This window comes from Bubalus kerabau, chromosome X, assembly GCF_029407905.1.
Source record: "Bubalus kerabau isolate K-KA32 ecotype Philippines breed swamp buffalo chromosome X, PCC_UOA_SB_1v2, whole genome shotgun sequence".
Lineage (NCBI taxonomy): Eukaryota > Metazoa > Chordata > Mammalia > Artiodactyla > Bovidae > Bubalus > Bubalus kerabau.
In genome coordinates, this window is record NC_073647.1 from 65,713,189 (window position 1) to 65,732,062 (window position 18,874).

The following is an 18,874-nucleotide window of genomic DNA, read 5'->3' on the forward strand; positions in this document are numbered from 1 at the left end:
TCCATCACCTCCACTACCTATGTTCATAGTGATGCTTCCTAAGGCCCACTCGACTTCACATTCCAGGATATCTGGCTCTAGGTGAGTGATCACACTATTGTGATTATCTGGGTTATGAAGATCTTTTTTGTACAGTTCTTCTGTGTGTTCTTGCCACGTCTTCTTATTATCTTCTGCTTCTCTTAAGTCCATACCATTTCTGTCCTTCATTGAGCCCGTCATTGTATGAAATGTTCCCTTGGTATCTCTAATTTTCTTGAAGAGATGTCTAGTCTTTTCCATTCTATTGTTTTCCTCTGTTTCTTTTCACTGATCATTGAGGAAGGCTTTTTTTTTTTTTAATTTAGAAAGGAGGAGGGTTCAGGATGAGGAAGGCTTTCTTATCTCTCCTTGCTATTCTTTGGAATTCTGCATTCAAATGGGTATATCTTTCCTTTACTCCTTTGTTTTTCACTTCTCTTCTTTTCACAACTATTTGTAAGGCCTCCTCTGACAGCCGTTTTGCTTTTTCACATTTCTTTTTCTTGGGGATGGTCTTGATCCCTGTCTCCTGTGCCATGTCATGAACCTCCATCCTTAGTTCATCAGGCACTCAGATCTAGTCCCTTAAATGTATTTTCCACTTCCACTGTATAATTGTAAGGGATTTGATTTAGGTCATACCTGAATGGGCTAGTGGTTTTCCCTACTTTCTTCAATTTCAGTATGAATTTGGCAATAAAGAGTTCATGATGTGAGCCACAGTGAGTTTCTGGTCCTGTTTTTCCTCCCTGTACAGAGCTTCTCCATCTTTGGCTTCGAAAAATGTAATCAATCTGGTTTCAGTGTTGACCATCTGGTGATGTCCATGTGTAGAGTCTTCTCTTGTGTTGTTGGAAGAGGGTGTTTGCTATGATCAGTCATTCTCTTGGCAAGACTCTATGAGCCTTTGCCCTGCTTCATTCTGTATTCCAAGGCCAAATTTGTCTGTTACTCCAGGTGTTTCTTGACTTCCTACTTTTTTCCCCTCTAATCTCTATTTTCTTCCTTCTACTAACTTAGGGAGAAATTTGTTATTTTTCTAGTTATCTGAGGTGTAGGTTAGGTTTTTTTTTTATAAACTTTTTCTTTATTATATAGGTGTTTATCAATATAAAATTCCAGTATTGCTTTTGCTACAACTTTAAATTTTGGTATCAGTTCAGTTCAGTCAGTTCAGTCGCTCAGTCGTGTCCGACTCTTTGAGACCCCGTGAACCACAGCACTCCAGGCCTCCCTGTCCATCACCAACTCCCGGAGTCCACTCAAACCCATGTCCATTGATTTGGTGATGCCATCCAACCATCTTATCCTCTGTCATCCCCTTCTCCTCCTGCCCTCAGTCTTTCCCAGCATCAGGGTCTTTTCCAATGAGTCAGCTCTTTGCATCAGGTGGCCAAAGTACTGAAGTTTCAGCTTCAACATCAGTCCTTCCAATGAACACCCAAGACTGATATAGTATCTTTGGTTGACAGTTTTGTATTTCTTTTAGTACTTTGAATATACCATTCCATTTTCTTCTGGCTTAAACAGTTTCTACTGAGAAAGTCACTTACAGCTTTATGGGTGACTCTTGTACATGATGAGCCACTTTTCTCTTGTAGCTTTAAAAATTCTTTCCTTGTCTTTGATTTTTGACAATTTACTCATAACTTGTCATGGTGTGGACTCTCTGGGTTCACCTTTTTGGAATGTTTTATGGCTTCTTGAATCTGGATATCTACTACCTTTCCCAGATTTGGGGCTTTCTCCCATAATTTCATCAAATAAAGTTTCTCCTTCGTCTTTCTTCCCCTTCTGAGACTCTCACAATGCATATACTCATCTGCTTGTTGGTATCCTGTAAGTCTCAGGCCTTTTTTAAAACTCATTTTCATTCTTTTTTCTTTTGCTCCTTTAACTGGATAATTTCAATGACCTGTTTTGAGGTCGCTGATTCTTCTGCTCGATCATGTCTACTGTGGAACTTTAGTTTTTGTGTTTTTCAGCTCCAAAATTTCATTTTTTAAAGAAAAACTTTTTCTAATTCTTTGTAGATATTTCACTTTGTTCATGCATCATTTTCCTGAGCTTGTTGAACATCTTCATAATGGTGATTTTTAACTCTTTGTCAGATAATCCATATACCTCCATTTCTTTAAGGCTGGTTTCTGGAGATTTTTTGTTTGTTTGTTCCTTCAATTAGGACATGTTTTTCTATTTCTTTGTGTGCCCTGAGACTCTGTGTTGCTATCCATGCATTTTAAAACATAGCCATCTCTCCCATTCTTTTTTATCTAATTAAAATTTTTTATTTTGTATTGGAGTATAGCCAATTAACAATGTTGTGATAGTTTCAGGTGGACAGCAAAAGGACTCAGCCATACATCGGCATGTATCTATTCTCCCCCAAACTCCCCTTCCATCAAGGCTGCCACGTATCTCTCACTCTTCACAGAAAATCCTCATATAGGGAAATGCTTTCACTAATAAACCTGTCTAAAGATTCTGAGAACTAAAAATTTTCTGGGAATGCATCTTCTCTAGCTCTGGTCACTAGTTTTTCTGGAGCTTGTAGTATCTTGCTCCCTCTGGTATATCTGTCTGTAATACACTATCTTGCATGGCCTCCAGCCACTGGGCTCTCTTTAATTTTCTGTGACCCCTAGGCATCCCAGGTATACTGATTCCTCATCAGTACTCTGTGTCAGGAGAGATAGAAACCAGTGCTTTGCTAAGTCCCACCAATAGCTGGAACACTGGATATATGTTCTACTCTTCTCTTTATCTCCCAAGGGAGAAGCTGTAAGTTGGGTTTTTCTTCCCAACTGCAAGCTATGCCAGCTTGGGGAGGAGGTGACATAGTTGAAGCATGATTTTTTATGTTTTCAATGTAATTGTTCTTGGATTTGAGCTTGTCTGGGGTACTGTGGCTTCCTATCTAATTTCTAGAGTTTTCATAAAGGCTTTCTGGATCATTTATTGTTAAGTGGGTGTTTCTGAAGAAGGACAAGGTCTGAAGCTCCCTATTCTATCATCTTACGATGTTACCTCATGCCTTGTATTTTTTGTTTATCTCAATCACATCAGTTAAATTCTAGTCCCCATGGGGACTATGACTACATTTAGCCATCTGTGTGTCTCCTTACACATAGTAGTTGTTCAATTAATATCTTAATGACTGGATAAATCTTATCAATAACCCTAGTTCAGAATGAGAGTCCCTTCTTAAAACGTTCATTAATTTAGAATAGGCATTCCTCTTTACCAAATAAACCAAAGCAGGCACTTCTATCTTACTTAATAAAGGCATATATATTACCAAATCCATATTTCCATAATGTAAATTTATGAATATTTAAAAATTATCCTTATGGTTTAAACTTGTACTGATCCTGTTTTCTACTAACACCAATCAATGAAGTAGTTGTAGGAAGAGACATCAGAAAGAAAAATTGAGAAGAAACAAGATATTTAGGTTAAGAACTAGAATAGTAAACAGATTTATAAGAAAAAGGAGGTATTCTTCACACACTAAACATCTACTATTTGCCAAGTACGGTACTGGAAAACAACTTGCTCAACAGTGCCAAAAGGTGTAAAATGATTCTGAAATGAAAGAGGCAATAGAGGAGGCCACATAATTAGACAATTATATGAAGATAATTAAATAACTTAGAGATGAGTCTCAATAGAATTATGGTATTGAAGTAGGTCAGTAAGGTGGAAAGTAAATGATATACAATAAAACAGATGATCTATGTATAAAAGCAAGTGGGTATGGACAGGAAAAATACAGATGGGACAGTGTATCTTGAAGAGGAAGCAGGATACAGACAGTGGTTTTTTTTCAAATATGTATTTTGTTTAGTATGGGAGAAAAATTAGTCATGTACTTTGGGACAGAGTTTAAAAATGCAGTTCAAATAAAGAATAATTGATAAGTAATAACAGATGTGGGAAGAGGTGGAATCGAGACCAGAGTAGATAATTTAAATTTGGAAAGAATTCATGGCACCTCTTCTTCCTAAAATAGAGGAAAGGGGAAAAGAAAAGATAAAAATTGAGACATTTTGAAATACAGAGGGAGCTTTGGAGGTTTTTTATATTGAATGGCCTTGGTCTGTTTATTCAGTGACTTTGGATATGATACTGGTTTCCAGATCTGTAGAATTAAATAAAAATGCACTGTTTCCTTCTGCTATGAATAAAGATTACTGGGATGTAGTTAAAATCCTGATGAGAGCAGAGTAAATACAATAAAACAACCCATTTGAAGAAGACAACTGGAAGATGATTAATATAATTCTTATTTTGCATATACAGACATGATGGGAGTCTGTTAATAGAAGGTTTAAAAGAAAAAATAACCTAGTGAACTAACAGAATCATGGACTCACTTTTGACAAGTGAGAAGTTCCATTCTTACTTAGCTATTTCTACACGTTGTATGAAGGCAGGGTCTCTCCTTCATCTTTTGCAAAATTTAACATGTACCCTCTGCTAGCATCATCTTGTTTTTGCTCGTGTTCTCTTTAAGAATACTTCACATATCAGAAGAATGGCAAAAGTAAAATACCAGACATCAACACATAGAACCAAAGAGCAAACACAGGCTACCAATCTACAAAGTTTAAGACCTAGTCTGATATACTAAGTACTCACTCATGAGAACAATTGTTACCAGCTTATTATAAGTGGCTTTGCGGATAAAGAATCTGCCTGCAATGAAGGACATCTGGGTTATATCCCTGGGTTGGGAAGATCTCCTGGAGGAGGGCATGACAACCCACTCTAGTATTCTTGCCTGGAGAATCCCATGGACAGAGAAGCCTGGTGGGTTACAGTCCAGGGGGTCACAAAGACTTGGACATGACTGAAGCAACTGAACATGCACACACGTATTTAAGCTAGTGACTACACTGAAATAGAAAATAGCAAATCATCCAGAATTGACTAGTAGATCATCACTGCTAAACATTTGTACATATTTAATCGCAGAGTCAATAGTAATTCTGAGTCATCTGATAATTGGTCAGGCATTCATTCAGTACTGATCCAGTGGATTCCTCACTATTATGCTCAGTTAAACTGCCTGTGGTGTCACAAAGAACTTTGATCTCCCCATGTGTCAACGCTTAATAATGACTCACCCTGTTTTCCAAAAATATTAAAGATATTAAGTAAATAGTACCTGAAAAAGAGCTTTGATTTACTTAGAGAAGTATACTACATAAACATGAGACATGATTATTAAAATTAATCCTTTCCCTTCTATAATTCTCTTATCTAAAATTATCACAAGTCTCTCCTCTCCAAAGAACTTAACATTTTTCCATAATTGCGGTAAGGGTTTTTCATTTTGGCCTTAACCAGAATTCCCTCTCCTTTATGGCAGGTTCTCATTACAATTGTTCACATTCCTTTTGTTTCTTTGCCGGCTCATCATCACACCATTGTCGTCATCTCACCAAGTAAAAAGCCTCATCAAACAGTTTAGCTATTAAGTGGAAAATCATCATTATAGCAATGGGAGGACTCTCAACACATTTGCAACTAAGGAAATCAAACTCTTATAGGCCCTCCATGGACCAAAGCTGCTATTCATGGAAAACAAATGTTTAAAGCATACACAAAATATCAATATATAGAAGCTTCTGGGTTGATACTGCATTTGTAAACAAAACCAATCTGTATTTTTTGACATGATGCATACACTATTAATCTAATTTTAAAAATTCAGTTACTGGCAGAACAAGACTGTTTCTGTTAGAACTGGTTTCAGGCTAGGTTTGCCTTTCACTTTTTTTGATGGTGCTCCTTTTTCACCCATGTGTTCTTAAACTGCTCCTAACCGCCAGGTGTGTCCTCCTTTGCATCTCTCTAAACCCCAGTTCTTTCCAACCTTCTTTCTGAGGCACCATGCCCAATGGCCTTCCCAGGTGGCACCGTGGTAAAGAATCCACCTGCCAATGCAGGAAATGCAGGTTCGAGCCCTGGGTCGGGAAGAAGATCCCCTGGAGAAAGAAATGGCTTACCCACTCCAGTATTCTTGCCTGAAGAATTCCATGGACAGAGGAGCCTGGCGGGCTATAGTCCATGGGGTCACAAAGAGTACGACACAACTGAATGACTGAACACAACACATGCCCAGTGACAATACCTTTCTCTTATGGAAATCCAGTGTCAATTCTTACAGTTCAAATGCCACTGTCTTTAACTTTTCAGTATCCATTTGTTGCTTGATTTTTGGATGGCTTCTTAGTCTCACTTTCTCACCTTGCTAAGAACCCAAGATTGGCATGCTCTTTTACCTGATTTATTTTCTCACCACCTTGATGTAAGCTTCCAGCCTTCAGGTTTTTACCTTGACTCTAGACTATGAGCTATGGCATCAGAAGCCTCTGAGATTTTCCTCCAGACCTCTTGCCTATCCCTTATTTTGTGTTGAGTATGATCTGTGGTTGTCTACTATAACAGTACAGGAGATAATTAGGGAAACGATGGGGAGGAAAGCAGGGAGATTTTTTTATATTCTCCAACTAACAGAAACACATGTATCTGTTAACAAAACCAGACATTTTTATACCACTCCTGATAGCTCTATGTGATTTCTGGAAAAAACTATTTCTAAGGGCTTGCCAGGTGGTACAGTGGTAAAGAATCTGCCTGCCAGTGCAGGAAATGCAACCGATGCAGGTTTGATCCCTGGGTTGGGAAGGTCCCCTGGAGTAGGAAATGGCAACCCGCTCCAGTATTCTTGCCTTGAAAATTCCATGGACAGAGGAGCCTGGTGGGCTAGAGTCCACGGGGTCTCAAAAAGATGGACATGACTGAGCACACACACACAAGGGATCAAAAGATATTCCAAAGTTTAAGCCACATCTGGACAAATGAAGTGTAGAAAATAATTAAGGGACTTATTTAAATGATGAAAAACCACCCTTCCACTACAATTCTGACGACATTTAAAAGCGTTTACATGTGAACCACCCACATGATATCTCCCTCAATTTTTTACAAGTTTACCTATAATATGAAATCCATCTGTATTTATATAAAATAAGCTATTTGAGTTGGAAGTGGTGCCTAAATTATTCTTTTTCTCCCAGTTCATGTTGGATGTTAAGACATAGTCAAAATATGTAGCTTTATTTTTTCCCTTTTCAGTATTTAAAAAGCATACACTAGCCACTACTCAAAATGCATTAGAAGACAAAATTGCTGAAAAGTATTATAAAGCTGATGACATTTATGTTAATACAGACAGAACACGTTATTGGAGAATAGTGTCCTTAGTTGATCCATATTCCTAATAAGTTCCAAAAGCAGAGAGTTTCCTAATGTATTTTTTAGTCTCTGATCTGTCCTTAGTACCACTGAGTGACACGGATGAATTTCTTGGTATTGGTTCAGATGATGGAGCATACATGCAGCTTTCTGGTCATTTATGTGTAAATGCCTTTGGAAAGTTTTTCTATACAGTCTTGTGTTTCACATCCTGTTTGCAGGTATGCCTGTAGCTTCTGAATTACTTCGCCATTTGAAAATATGCTTTGGCATGTGTTACAATGGTCAAAAATTCAAAATAATGCTTTTTAACTCATTTCTATTTTCCCACTGAATTAATTCACACTGGATACTCTTTTAACTTATTCATATAGGATCACTTGCCTTCTATCCAAAATCCTTTTTTTAATAAGGGAACAAAATTAAGCCCCCAGGAGACTGTGTAAACAACAGTATTAACATTAATGGACATTATGGGTAAGTGTTAAGAGTGTCAACTTAGGTCTCAGTATTTATAAACTGCTTACTAACATCTCTGAGCCAAATTTTCTCATTTTAAAAATGGGCCATAGACATTTCTCCAAAGACATATAAATGACAAATAAACATATAAAAAGATGCTTAACATAATTAACCATTTTGGAAGTATAAATCAAAACCAAAATGAGATACCACTAAACACCTGCTAGGATAACTATACCAAAGAAATGGAAAATAACAAGCATTGGTGAGGATGTGGATAAACTGGAATGCTTGTGTATTTCCACTGAGAATGTAAAATAGTGTATTCGCTTTGCAAAAAAATCTGGCAATTCCTTAAAAGGTTAAATATAGAGTGACCAATGATCTGACAGCTCTATTCCTAGGTATAAATGATAACTCAAGAGAAATAATAACATACATCCACACACACACACAAATTGTACACTACTATTTATAGCAGCATTGTTTATAATAGCCAAATAAAGGAAACAAGAAAAATGTCCTTAAGTTGATGTATGGATAAATAATATTTGTTATATCCATACAATGGAATATTATTTGGCAGTTAAAAAGGGGAGAAGTACTGATATAAACTACAACATGCTTGAACCTTGAGAACAATACGTTAAGAAGCAAATCACAAGAGACCACATGTTGTACAAATTCATTTATATTAAATGTCCAGAATAAGCAAATTTATAGACAAGGAAAAATTATTAGTGGATTGCCTAGAGATGGTGGTGGGGGTGAAGGTAGGGGACTGAGAAGTGACTGCTAATGGGTTTGGAGTTTCAGGGGGCATATTAAATGTTCTCAAATTGATTGTGGTAAAGGTTGCACAACTCTGAATGTATTAGAATTAATTGAAGTATATGATTTGTCAGTCAGCTGTATGGTATATGAAAAATATCTTAATGATTCTCTAAAAATGGGACAAATAGTTGCATCTATCTCATAGTGTTATTGGGAGGATTAAATGATATAATGCATATAAAGTATTAATATAGTGTCAGTATATAGTAGCATGAAAAGTGAAAATGTTAGTCACTCAGTCCTGTCTGACTCTTTGCGATCCCATGGACTGTAGTCTACCAGGCTCCTCTGTCTATGGAATTCTCCAGGCAAGAATACTGGAGTGGGTAGCCATTCTCTTCTCCAGAGGACATTTCTGACCCAGGGATTGAACCTGGGTCTCCTGCATTGCAGGCAGATTCTTTACCATCTGAGGGTGGCTCAGTAAGCAATCACTAAATGATCACTCTATTGCTACTATGGTTTACCTGGTAGCTCAGCTGGTAAAGAATTTGCCTGCATTTCAGGAGACCCTAGTTCGATTACTGGGTTGGGGAGATCTGCTGGAGAAGGGATGGGCTACCCACTCCAGTATTCTTGGGCTTCCCAAGTTTAATATGCATAAAATCATGATATTGGCATTAATGAAATTGTGATGAAACACCCCAAAGTTTATACTAATGTGTCAATGAGTCATAAACTTCAGCAATGCCCCAAAATAACAATATATGGAATAGAGGTCTGGTCAACAAATATGCTATTCCTAAGGTGTTCATAATTAACTTGTTATATTAAAGATACATCTTAAGTAAAGTGTTAACATTTTTCTTTTCATGATCAAGTGGCTCAAACAACTATCATTAAGTTATATAAATTTAAAGTAAGTAAACCAGTGTCAGTCTCAAGCATCAATATGACAGCCAACTCTTATGGAAAAAGCTGGCCCAGAATTTCCAAAGCTGTAAATAATGCACACATTGTACAATCTGGGGAATAGAATGGCTTGCAGTTTGGGATAGCTCAGGCTAAGCTTGTACATGTTATCCTGTAAAAAATAGATCTTTTGGAAACAGTTCACTAACCCTAGAATATCTACAAGGGACAGTGAATGCTGCCATGAACCAACTCCAAATGTGTGTGCCAAGAATGCTAAGTGAACTCATGATACCCTTCTTCCTCTCCAAAGTCTTCACTTATTCAAGATTAAATGAAGGTTTTCAAGGAGTTATTTGAAATTAAAAAGCACAGGAGTATACAAAAATTAAAGTAATTTAAAGCAATCCCTTGCTACCAGCATTATATACATGCATATAATGTGATTCATGATACATATATATGATTCCAGCTAATGGAATACTCATACATTGCTATTTATATTGATATTAATTGTGGCTTGACATTTTAGCTCAGTTGGTTGGTGACCTGTTTTGGATTATTTGTTCTATGACAACTTTAGAAGTAGTTGACTGATTTTGTTAAACTGAAGAGACTCAGGGAGATCCTAAGTTTCCACCTTCAGTATTTACCGTACCGAAGGAATGGTGGGTAATTTATTATATTATATCCTGGCAATTTTTGATTGTTTTAAAACAATTTAGTACTTGGAATGAGGCTACAACATTTTGTCATTATACTGAGTGAACCTCAAAGAGTATAGAATTGTTAATTTATGAGGTCCTGACACAAAGAAATCACTCTTCCTTTTCCCATCTCTGTTTTGGCCATTATCATGTGTGTATGCGTGCTAAGTTGCTTTAGTTCTGTCCAACTCTGCAGTCCTATGGACTGTAGCCCGCCAGGCCCCTTTGACCATGGGATTCTCCAGGCAAGAATACTGGAGTGGGTTGTCATGCCCTCCTCCAGAGGATCTTCCCGACCCAGGGATCGAACCCATGTCTCCTGCGGCCCCTGCATTGGCAGGCGGGTTCTTTACCACTAGTGCCACCTGGGAAGCCCAAGTTGTTATCATATTGCATTGTAATTCTACTTACACATCTCTTTTCCCCACTAGACTTAGAAACACCTTAAGGCCAAGGCCCTCATTTTATTCACCTCTATATTCCTAGGATCTAACACAGTATTTGGGATTCATTAAGAACTTGAAAAGACTCTGATGCTGGGAGGGATTGGGGGCAGGAGGAAAAGGGGACGACAGAGGATGAGATGGCTGGATGGCATCACTGACTCGATGGACGTGAGTTTGAGTGAACTCCAGGAGTTGCTGATGGATAGGGAGGCCTGGTGTGCTGCAATTCATGGGGTCGCAGAGTCGGACACGACTGAGCGACTGAACTGAACTGAACTGAACTGAAGAACTTGAAAAACGTTTTAAGGTAAATCGAGTTAAATAAGAAAAAAAAAAGGAAGATTTGACTGAACAGCTAACTTCCTAATTTAGGGTTCAATTAGTTATTTATTTTTGCCTTGTAGTCCTAAGTATTGCATTAAATACTATCTTTTCCCTTATTCTCTTGTAGTATACAGTGGTCTCTTAGGGAACTTAATATAATTTTCAGTAGAAACTGATGTGCTGGTGAAATCGATTTCTGACGAAGATTAACAATCCTTATACACACAGAAAAAGTTTGAGCCTGTAGCACAAAACACAGTCATTAAATATGAATTTAAACAGCCTGTAAAAATAAAATAAATCCTGAAACAGATAGATGAGAAATAAAGAGAATCTTTCATATTGGATCAGATTCATCTGGTATTCAATTAGCTTGGAATTATTCCACTCTTCTGAGTTTTTCTTATATAATTTAGACCCCCAGGTTTTAACTCTTTAAAACAAAAGAGAAAATAAACAGTATTTATATTTATTTTATGCATAATGCTGACTGGTAATTTAAGTCTTAGGAAACTTCCAGGAAAAATAGCTATCATCATCAATGAGAAGAACAGGGTACATTTCCAAATTCACCCTTAATTGAAATTAAATGCCACATCTCAAATCTTTCTATCCACATGTATTCATGGATTTTTCAAAGTTTCTAGGAGTCTGTTACAGTTTGTAAAGCATGCATTTGGGTTCTTTAAAGAAAAAAAAAGCTGTATCCAAAAGAAAGGTCTACCTAGCATCAACACATTTCAAGTGGGACAGATGCCTTTATGATGTTTTAATAATTTGATATTAAAACATAATATAAATTAATATACGGTGATAGTGTTATTTTTTCTTATAAAAGCACTGAAAATATATTCCTTTTCAACTGCCAGAAACCTAATTAGCCCTGGTATAGCAAAGGTTTGTTCATCAAATTAAAAGCTAAATTTACCCTTAGAAAGAGAAAATAAATGGAAGATTATAGGACCAAATTGGATTTGTGTGTGTTTTTTATGCATTGCTTTTGTCTTTATATTTCATACATTGCCACAAGCAGCTTTAGCTGAATAGGCTTTCTTTGTGAAAACAAAAGTTTTAATATTATTTAAGAACATGTTTATCATCTCAAAATATATAGTTATTTGGTGAGATTAATCTTCTTTCAGCATCACAATGTGAACACAATTTAGCAACAACCAAACTGTCATCACTATGTCAGCAAAAAGTATGTAAATTTCTAGAATCTTGTGGATGACTAATGGATTACACTATAGGAGAGAGAAAGTCAAGATGTTTATTTTCCTCTAGAGAGACAACAAAATATCTGTACTGATGCCAACTCCATGCAATAAGAAGTATTCATTTCAACCCCAAATTTTCATTTACTGGCTTGCCTTTACAAATATGCAGAATTTAAAACTTATTGTAATCCTTAAAAAAGCACAAAGTAAATAATAATTCCAGATCATGTTTTCAAAACAGTCTTGAAATTGATACTTAAATAGCTCCTATAATATTCCTAATTTGGCATAAAATGCCTGCGTGAGACTCTTGTTCATGGGGAAAACAGAATTCAAAATATTCTGGAGAAAATTAATTAATGTTTGCCCTGTGTATCTATTGTTTGATAAACTACACCTAGTTTAGTCGCTAATGATAAACTTTTTTGTTTGTTTATGACTTTGAGGGTCATAAATCTAAGAAGAGTTCAGTTCAAAGGTTTATCTCAACTTAAAAGTCAGGGCATCTGGGACTGGAGGATTCACTTCCAACATGGGTTTACACTCATTCACTCACATGTCTGGTTCCTTGGTTCTTTGTTGGCCTTTCTTTCATCGAATGGTATCTCATCCTCTAGGGCCTCTATATGTGGCTTGAGTTTCTCACAGCATGGTAATTTCAGACCAGACTAAGAGACCCAAAGTGAAGTTACGAGATTTCTTTTGGCCCAGCCTCCAATATCCTCAAATATCATTCCTTCCATACTCTATTGGTCAAGTATTTCCCAGACCAACCAGATTCAAGGGGAGTGGAATGAGAAACTACATTTAAATGGTAGGGATAGGAGAAAAATCTGGGGCTAACTTTAATCCACTATAACATTATCTCAAAAATTTTAAATATTGGGATTTGGCAAATCTGAGCTTGGTAATATCCTTAAGCCATTTAGTTCAGATTGTTATATTTTGGGTAGTTCTCATTTCAGTTCTAGTTTTAAGGATATCTGAAGCTGCATGTGCTTGGTAAATTTTAAAAAATGAAGGGAAATAATTTCTAGAGGTTTTGAGACCTTACTGAATTCTAAAACTTTTCAAGATATACACAAGGATGTCCAGTCACCCCAGTTATCTTTCTCTAGCTCAATTTTATGCTTAGGATTTCTAAGCCCTCATCACTCTGTCTACAGAACTCCCCCCCCCCCACCCACACACACACACACTGAAGAGTTCTCTGACATTTAAAGAGCTCCTAACATCACCTTACTGTTGAAGCATGAGTAAATTACAGCACAAAATGCTTTCCAGTTGTGAATAAACAGTACTAAATAAATGTGTGGAAAAGTTAAAATCACTTAAAATTAACCAGTCATGTGCTCCTTGGAATGCCAAAGATCTTGTTTAACTGATTTTGTTTTTCTTTCTCTGAATTACATGGTTGATTTAGCATCTTGGAGAAACAGCCTTTCTGGAATGAAAAATGGGCAGGTTTCCATTTTTCTGTCAATAAAGTTGTTTTCAAATTATGTAACAAAATAAAAACTGAAAAGTTCAGCCTTGCATCTAATGTAAATTGGAAGCAAATTACTTTAGTGCTTTTACAGGGTGATATTGGTGAGTTATTTTGACATATATATCTAAGTAGGAATATATATATCTTAGGGATAGTCCTGAATAACACAGACAAGTGTGACACCCAGTGAATCTGAATGAAATTTACTCCCTACAAAAGTTTCCCTCCTTACTTTAGAGCAACATTCCTCAAACTTTTCTGTTGAAGTTTGCTTAATGGCAGAGGAAAATGAAGAAGTATCTCCCTAGATACACAAACACAAAATTTAGTCATGTTTTATTTGAAACGGTTGTGCGAATTTTGCTTTCTACTCCTTATTTCATGTTTTCATATAAAAATAACTTATCCATTTGAATCTTCAACAAATGGTACAAGATCATTTCACAGTTTCACGTAACCCCTGGCAAACCACTGAGTACTCTTGAGGTATTTTATACCAGTATGGATGGAAAGATTTAAATAAAACTTACTGAAAGAGTGTGTCAGCACATCTAGATTTGGCTTTAACAAAATGTGGAAGACTCTGCAAGGTAATATACAGATGGTGGGGAGAGAGCCATAGTCTAATACTTTGACATTATCTACAAAATATTCAGCATTTTCACAGCCCACTCTTGACAACATGTTTATTATTTTGTTTTTGTTTTAAAATATTTAACTCTGGTACTCATATGGCTAGGCAGCATTAACTATAATGTGCTATGTTTCATTTTATAAAAATGAACACGCCCTTCAGAATAGGTGAGAGGAATCTCTCACATATTTTTAAGATAGAAACAAGCCTATAAAAATTAAAATTGGATTGGAAAGATCAAAGTTTGAGTAAAAAACTTCCAGAGTGAGTGAAATATTAGGGCCAATTCATATTCCCTGATTATATAATTGGTAGGTACCACTGTGGTCATATATTTCAATGTCACATACCCAAAGTACAACTAATAACTTTGCCAGTATATTTACCTGGTTATCTTGTTTAGTATTAAAGAAATTATCTGAAGTGAAGAATAGAATAAAACCCAAGATAGATGAAAGCTCACAGATGTTAAAGAATGTATTTTATGGACATGGTTTGAAAGAGACACTAGCAGGCCTCTGAGTTTTAAGCTTAAAGTTCTTGGAATATAAGGATTGGTGGTAAGAGACTCAAAAAGAGGCTCAACACCTTGTGTCTTTATTTCAGTCTGTAAAAAGACAGTAGCATCTGTAAATCAACTTGTTTCTTTTTGTTACACCATATTATTTATAAATATGCAGGATCTCAACCTAAAAACAAGTTTTAAATAGTCCTGAATTGTGCCACTGGAAATAACATTATCAATTCATTCTAAAGGTTGTACTGAGGGGCTGTTTTATTTTGAAAAAGGGGTTGTTCTCCAGGAGTTAATGCCCTCTGAATAAAAATTTTGGATGGACAAGCATGAAAAGTTTTCTGCACCAATCACCAATGCATAACACCCAGGAATCTATCAATCACAGAGTCAAAAAGCTCTGTCCTATAGCAAAGTAAATACCCAGTGTAACCAATTAGTATTACCATTCCTTGATGCAATACAAACTCATTTCCTTAAACTGCTATTGCACTGAACTCGGGATTATAAATGAGCAGACACAAATTGATTTGCATGTAATATAAGTAGCAGTAAACCTTTCCTGATTCATGTAATTTTCTCCATCTGTTAACAGAGAGCAAGTTTAGGATCTATTATTCCCTGAAGGAGACTTACCCAGCTGGACATCTATAACACTTGGCTGATTCTCCATGGGGAACAATGGCTTGGGAGGTTTGTCTGTGAGTAAAGCTAGAAGAGAAAATGAAAAAAGGTAACGAAACAATTGAAATAAATTACAGGATGAGAAAGATTCTATCCTGTATGGTATTTAATGTCTGTAAACTTGATAGTACGTAAACATTTATCAGACAGTGTTCCTACATGAGTTGTTACTCTATCCATACAATATCCATTTCCTAGCACATTTAAAGTGCTGTTGATTCACTGTAAATTGGCTACTTACTTTGAAAGCTACACTTTCCAACAAGATCAAATGAATATCTACTTTGAATGGTTTTATAAGCTTGTGAGTATAAAGAAATAGAGATTTTAAAAGTATAATCATATAAACATTAAATCTTCATACCCACGTAAAATATTATTTAATGACATAAATCCTAATGAACATTTCTGGTGGATTGAAACTTCTGCACCTCTGAACCATCCCTCACTCTCCATCTCAATCTCTAAAACAATATAACAAAATACTGGTAACTTCATTAATATAATTGATAATTGATCAAAAATACTGAACAAATATATTTTGCCCACTAAGTCCTGTGCTAAGTGTTAAAGGAAAAGAAGTAAAATTTTCATCTTTGCCTTCAAAGTATAACCTAGGAGTATGAACACAGAAGTAGCACATGAACTAAAGAGATTAAAGAACAAAGCAGACAACTTAATAAAACATTGTACCATTTGAGTTATAAAACTATAATGTGGAGGGATTTCCCTGGTGATCTAGTGGCTAAGACTTCACGCTCCCAATTCAGGAGGACTGGGTTCCATTCTTGGACAGAGAACTAGATCCCATGTGCCTCAACTAAGAGCTCATATGCTGCAACTGAAGATTCTGCATGCTGCAATGCATAGTGAACATCCAACAGGCCACAACTAAGACCCATGACAGCCAGATAAAGACATATATATATATATATATATATATATATATATATTTATTTATTTATTTATTTATTTAAAGCTATACGGAGTAAAGGAATGGAGAAAGGACAGGTCAATATTTGTTGTCAGGTTGGGCAAAGTTTTATGAAAGAAATGAGTCTCCACACAGACTATAAGGAGTGGAAAAGATTTGGAAAGGCAGAGTAATGAATAACAAACACAGGAAAAATTAATAACATAAATCAAAGAATAGAGGGCTTCCCTGGTGTTTCAGCTGATAAAGAATCTGCCTGCGATGTGGGAGACCTGGGTTTAATCACCGGGTTGAGAAGATCCCCTGGAGAAGGGAATGGCTGCCCACTCCAGTAATCTGGCCTGGAGAATTCCATGGACTCTATAGTGCATGGGGTCGCAAAGAGTTGGACAGGACTGAACAACTTTCACTTAGCAAGCACACTGTGATTAAAGTTGAACAATCTGGTAAGAAGGAGTTGAGTGGGGTGGGGTAAAAGTAAGTTGTTCATGATGTGAATTAATTGGAAACAACACTTGATATAATTGAGCTCACTTCTGGAGGATCCTGAGACATATGCAGAGGAATCTGGACATGATATAGTAGACTAGAAGACCATTGTAAAGTTTGGGAAAAATAGCAAAAAAAGACTATCTATCTAAAAGACTATCTATCTTTAGTGCTATCTAAAGACAAATAGCTTGATATGTACAAAGGTCTTGGAAAAAAAACAGCTAAGAGGATTCAGTAACAATGCTGCAGTGAGGGGATAAGGAGTTAGAATACTGAAGTCTAGAGAAATGTTTTTTTAAAAATGAGGCAAATTAGAGAGGCACCTAGAAGAAAGAAATGTAAGGACTTGGCACATAGATATAAAATGCTTTATGACAAACATTATGTGACGCTAATATTTATATCTTGAGTTCCTTTTAATTATCTCAGTATTTATGCCTTACTTCAACTATCCAGCTAGACTCTTACCTATCTAGGGGAAATGTTTTATACTTCTTTGTAATTCACAAGCGACCTAGAGTAGGGCTAGGCAGGTAAGAGAGAATCATTAAAGCATTGTAAATTGATTGGTTTAGGAATTCTTGCTGACATGAGAGAAGTTCATCTCATATTTGCAAAGATATTTAAAAGAAAAAGAAAGAAACAAAAGTTGGGCACATGATAGTTAAGGTTGTGTACTAAGTCGCTTCAGTTGTGTCCGACTCTTTGTGACTCTATGGACCGTAGCCCACCAGGCTCCTCTGTCCATGGGATTCTCTGGGTAAGAATACTGGAGTGGGTTGTCATTTCCTTCTCTAGGGAATCTTCTCTACTTAGAGATCAAACCTGGGTCTCCTGCATTGCAGGCAGACTCTTTTCCACTGAGTCACCTGGGAAGCCCATGTAAGGTTAGGGAAATGCACAAACTTGGCTATATACACACAAAAAATTGTGGATAACAAACAAAGGCACCAGAAAAGAGTTTTACATAACATTAACTTTATCTTCCTTATATCCAAACTGTTCAGGAAAATTTTAGTGAATTTTTCTCATTTTTCCAATAAATCTTTGCTGATGACCTGTAATGCATCTTGTCCTTATGGAATTAAGTGGTATATTTTTCTAACTAAGCTGATTGTAGCATAATATAGGCAAACACACAAATTCAATATCTATAGTCTTCATTTCTTCAATATTTCAGTTATTCTTAATACCCTTATATTTAAATATTTGAAATATGAAGAATATGCTTTAGACAAAATTTAAATATTTGTATACAAAACCTAGTCACAATAGATGTTCAATTTTGTTGTTTGCTATTGTTTGAAACAGCAAAATATTGAGTACTACTAAAATATCCATCAGTAGGAGTCTGGTTAATAATATTATGCTACTTCTATATAGTGATATATTATGATACACCTACTTAAAAGAATGAGGTAAATCTGTAGGTCTATCATGAAATATCTCTTTTTTAATATAAGTTTATTTATTTTAACTGGAGGCTAATTACTTTACAATATTGTATTGGTTCTGCCACACATCAACATGAATCCGCCATGGGTGCACATGTGCTCCCCATCCTGAACCCCCCTCCCACCTCCCTCCCCGTACCATCCCTCTGGGTCATCCCAGTGCACCAGCCCCAAGCATCCTGTATCGAACCTGGACTGGCGATTCGTTTAAATATCTCTAAGATACACTATTCAATGAAAGAAACAAGGTTCCAAACAGTGTGAATAATAATACTATCCGTTTTGTGAAAAATATACGTGTGCATGCACATGTGCTATGCATTTATAAATTGGTATAAGCATGGACTATTTCTGAATGGATACATGTGAAATTCACAACAGTGATTTCTTCCGAGGAGAAGAACTAGGTGGCAGAGGAATAGTGGTAGATAGGTTAATTTTCACTGTATACCTTTTGTACATTTTGAACAACATAAATATACTGTGTATTAAAAACATGAATAAAATTAAAATTAAATAAAGTCCTGCCACCTACATTTTATTT

At 36.1% G+C, this 18,874-nt stretch overlaps 1 protein-coding gene across 1 annotated transcript in view; it reads right to left on the reverse strand.

Moving 5' to 3' along the window:
- IL1RAPL2 (interleukin 1 receptor accessory protein like 2) overlaps positions 1-18,874 on the reverse strand; it is a 554,878-nt gene that overhangs the window by 269,382 nt on the left and 266,622 nt on the right. The window contains exon 4 of the mRNA XM_055564253.1: positions 15,403-15,477. Within this exon, the coding sequence (XP_055420228.1) occupies positions 15,403-15,477 (75 nt within the window). The remainder of the gene's footprint in view (positions 1-15,402; positions 15,478-18,874) is intronic.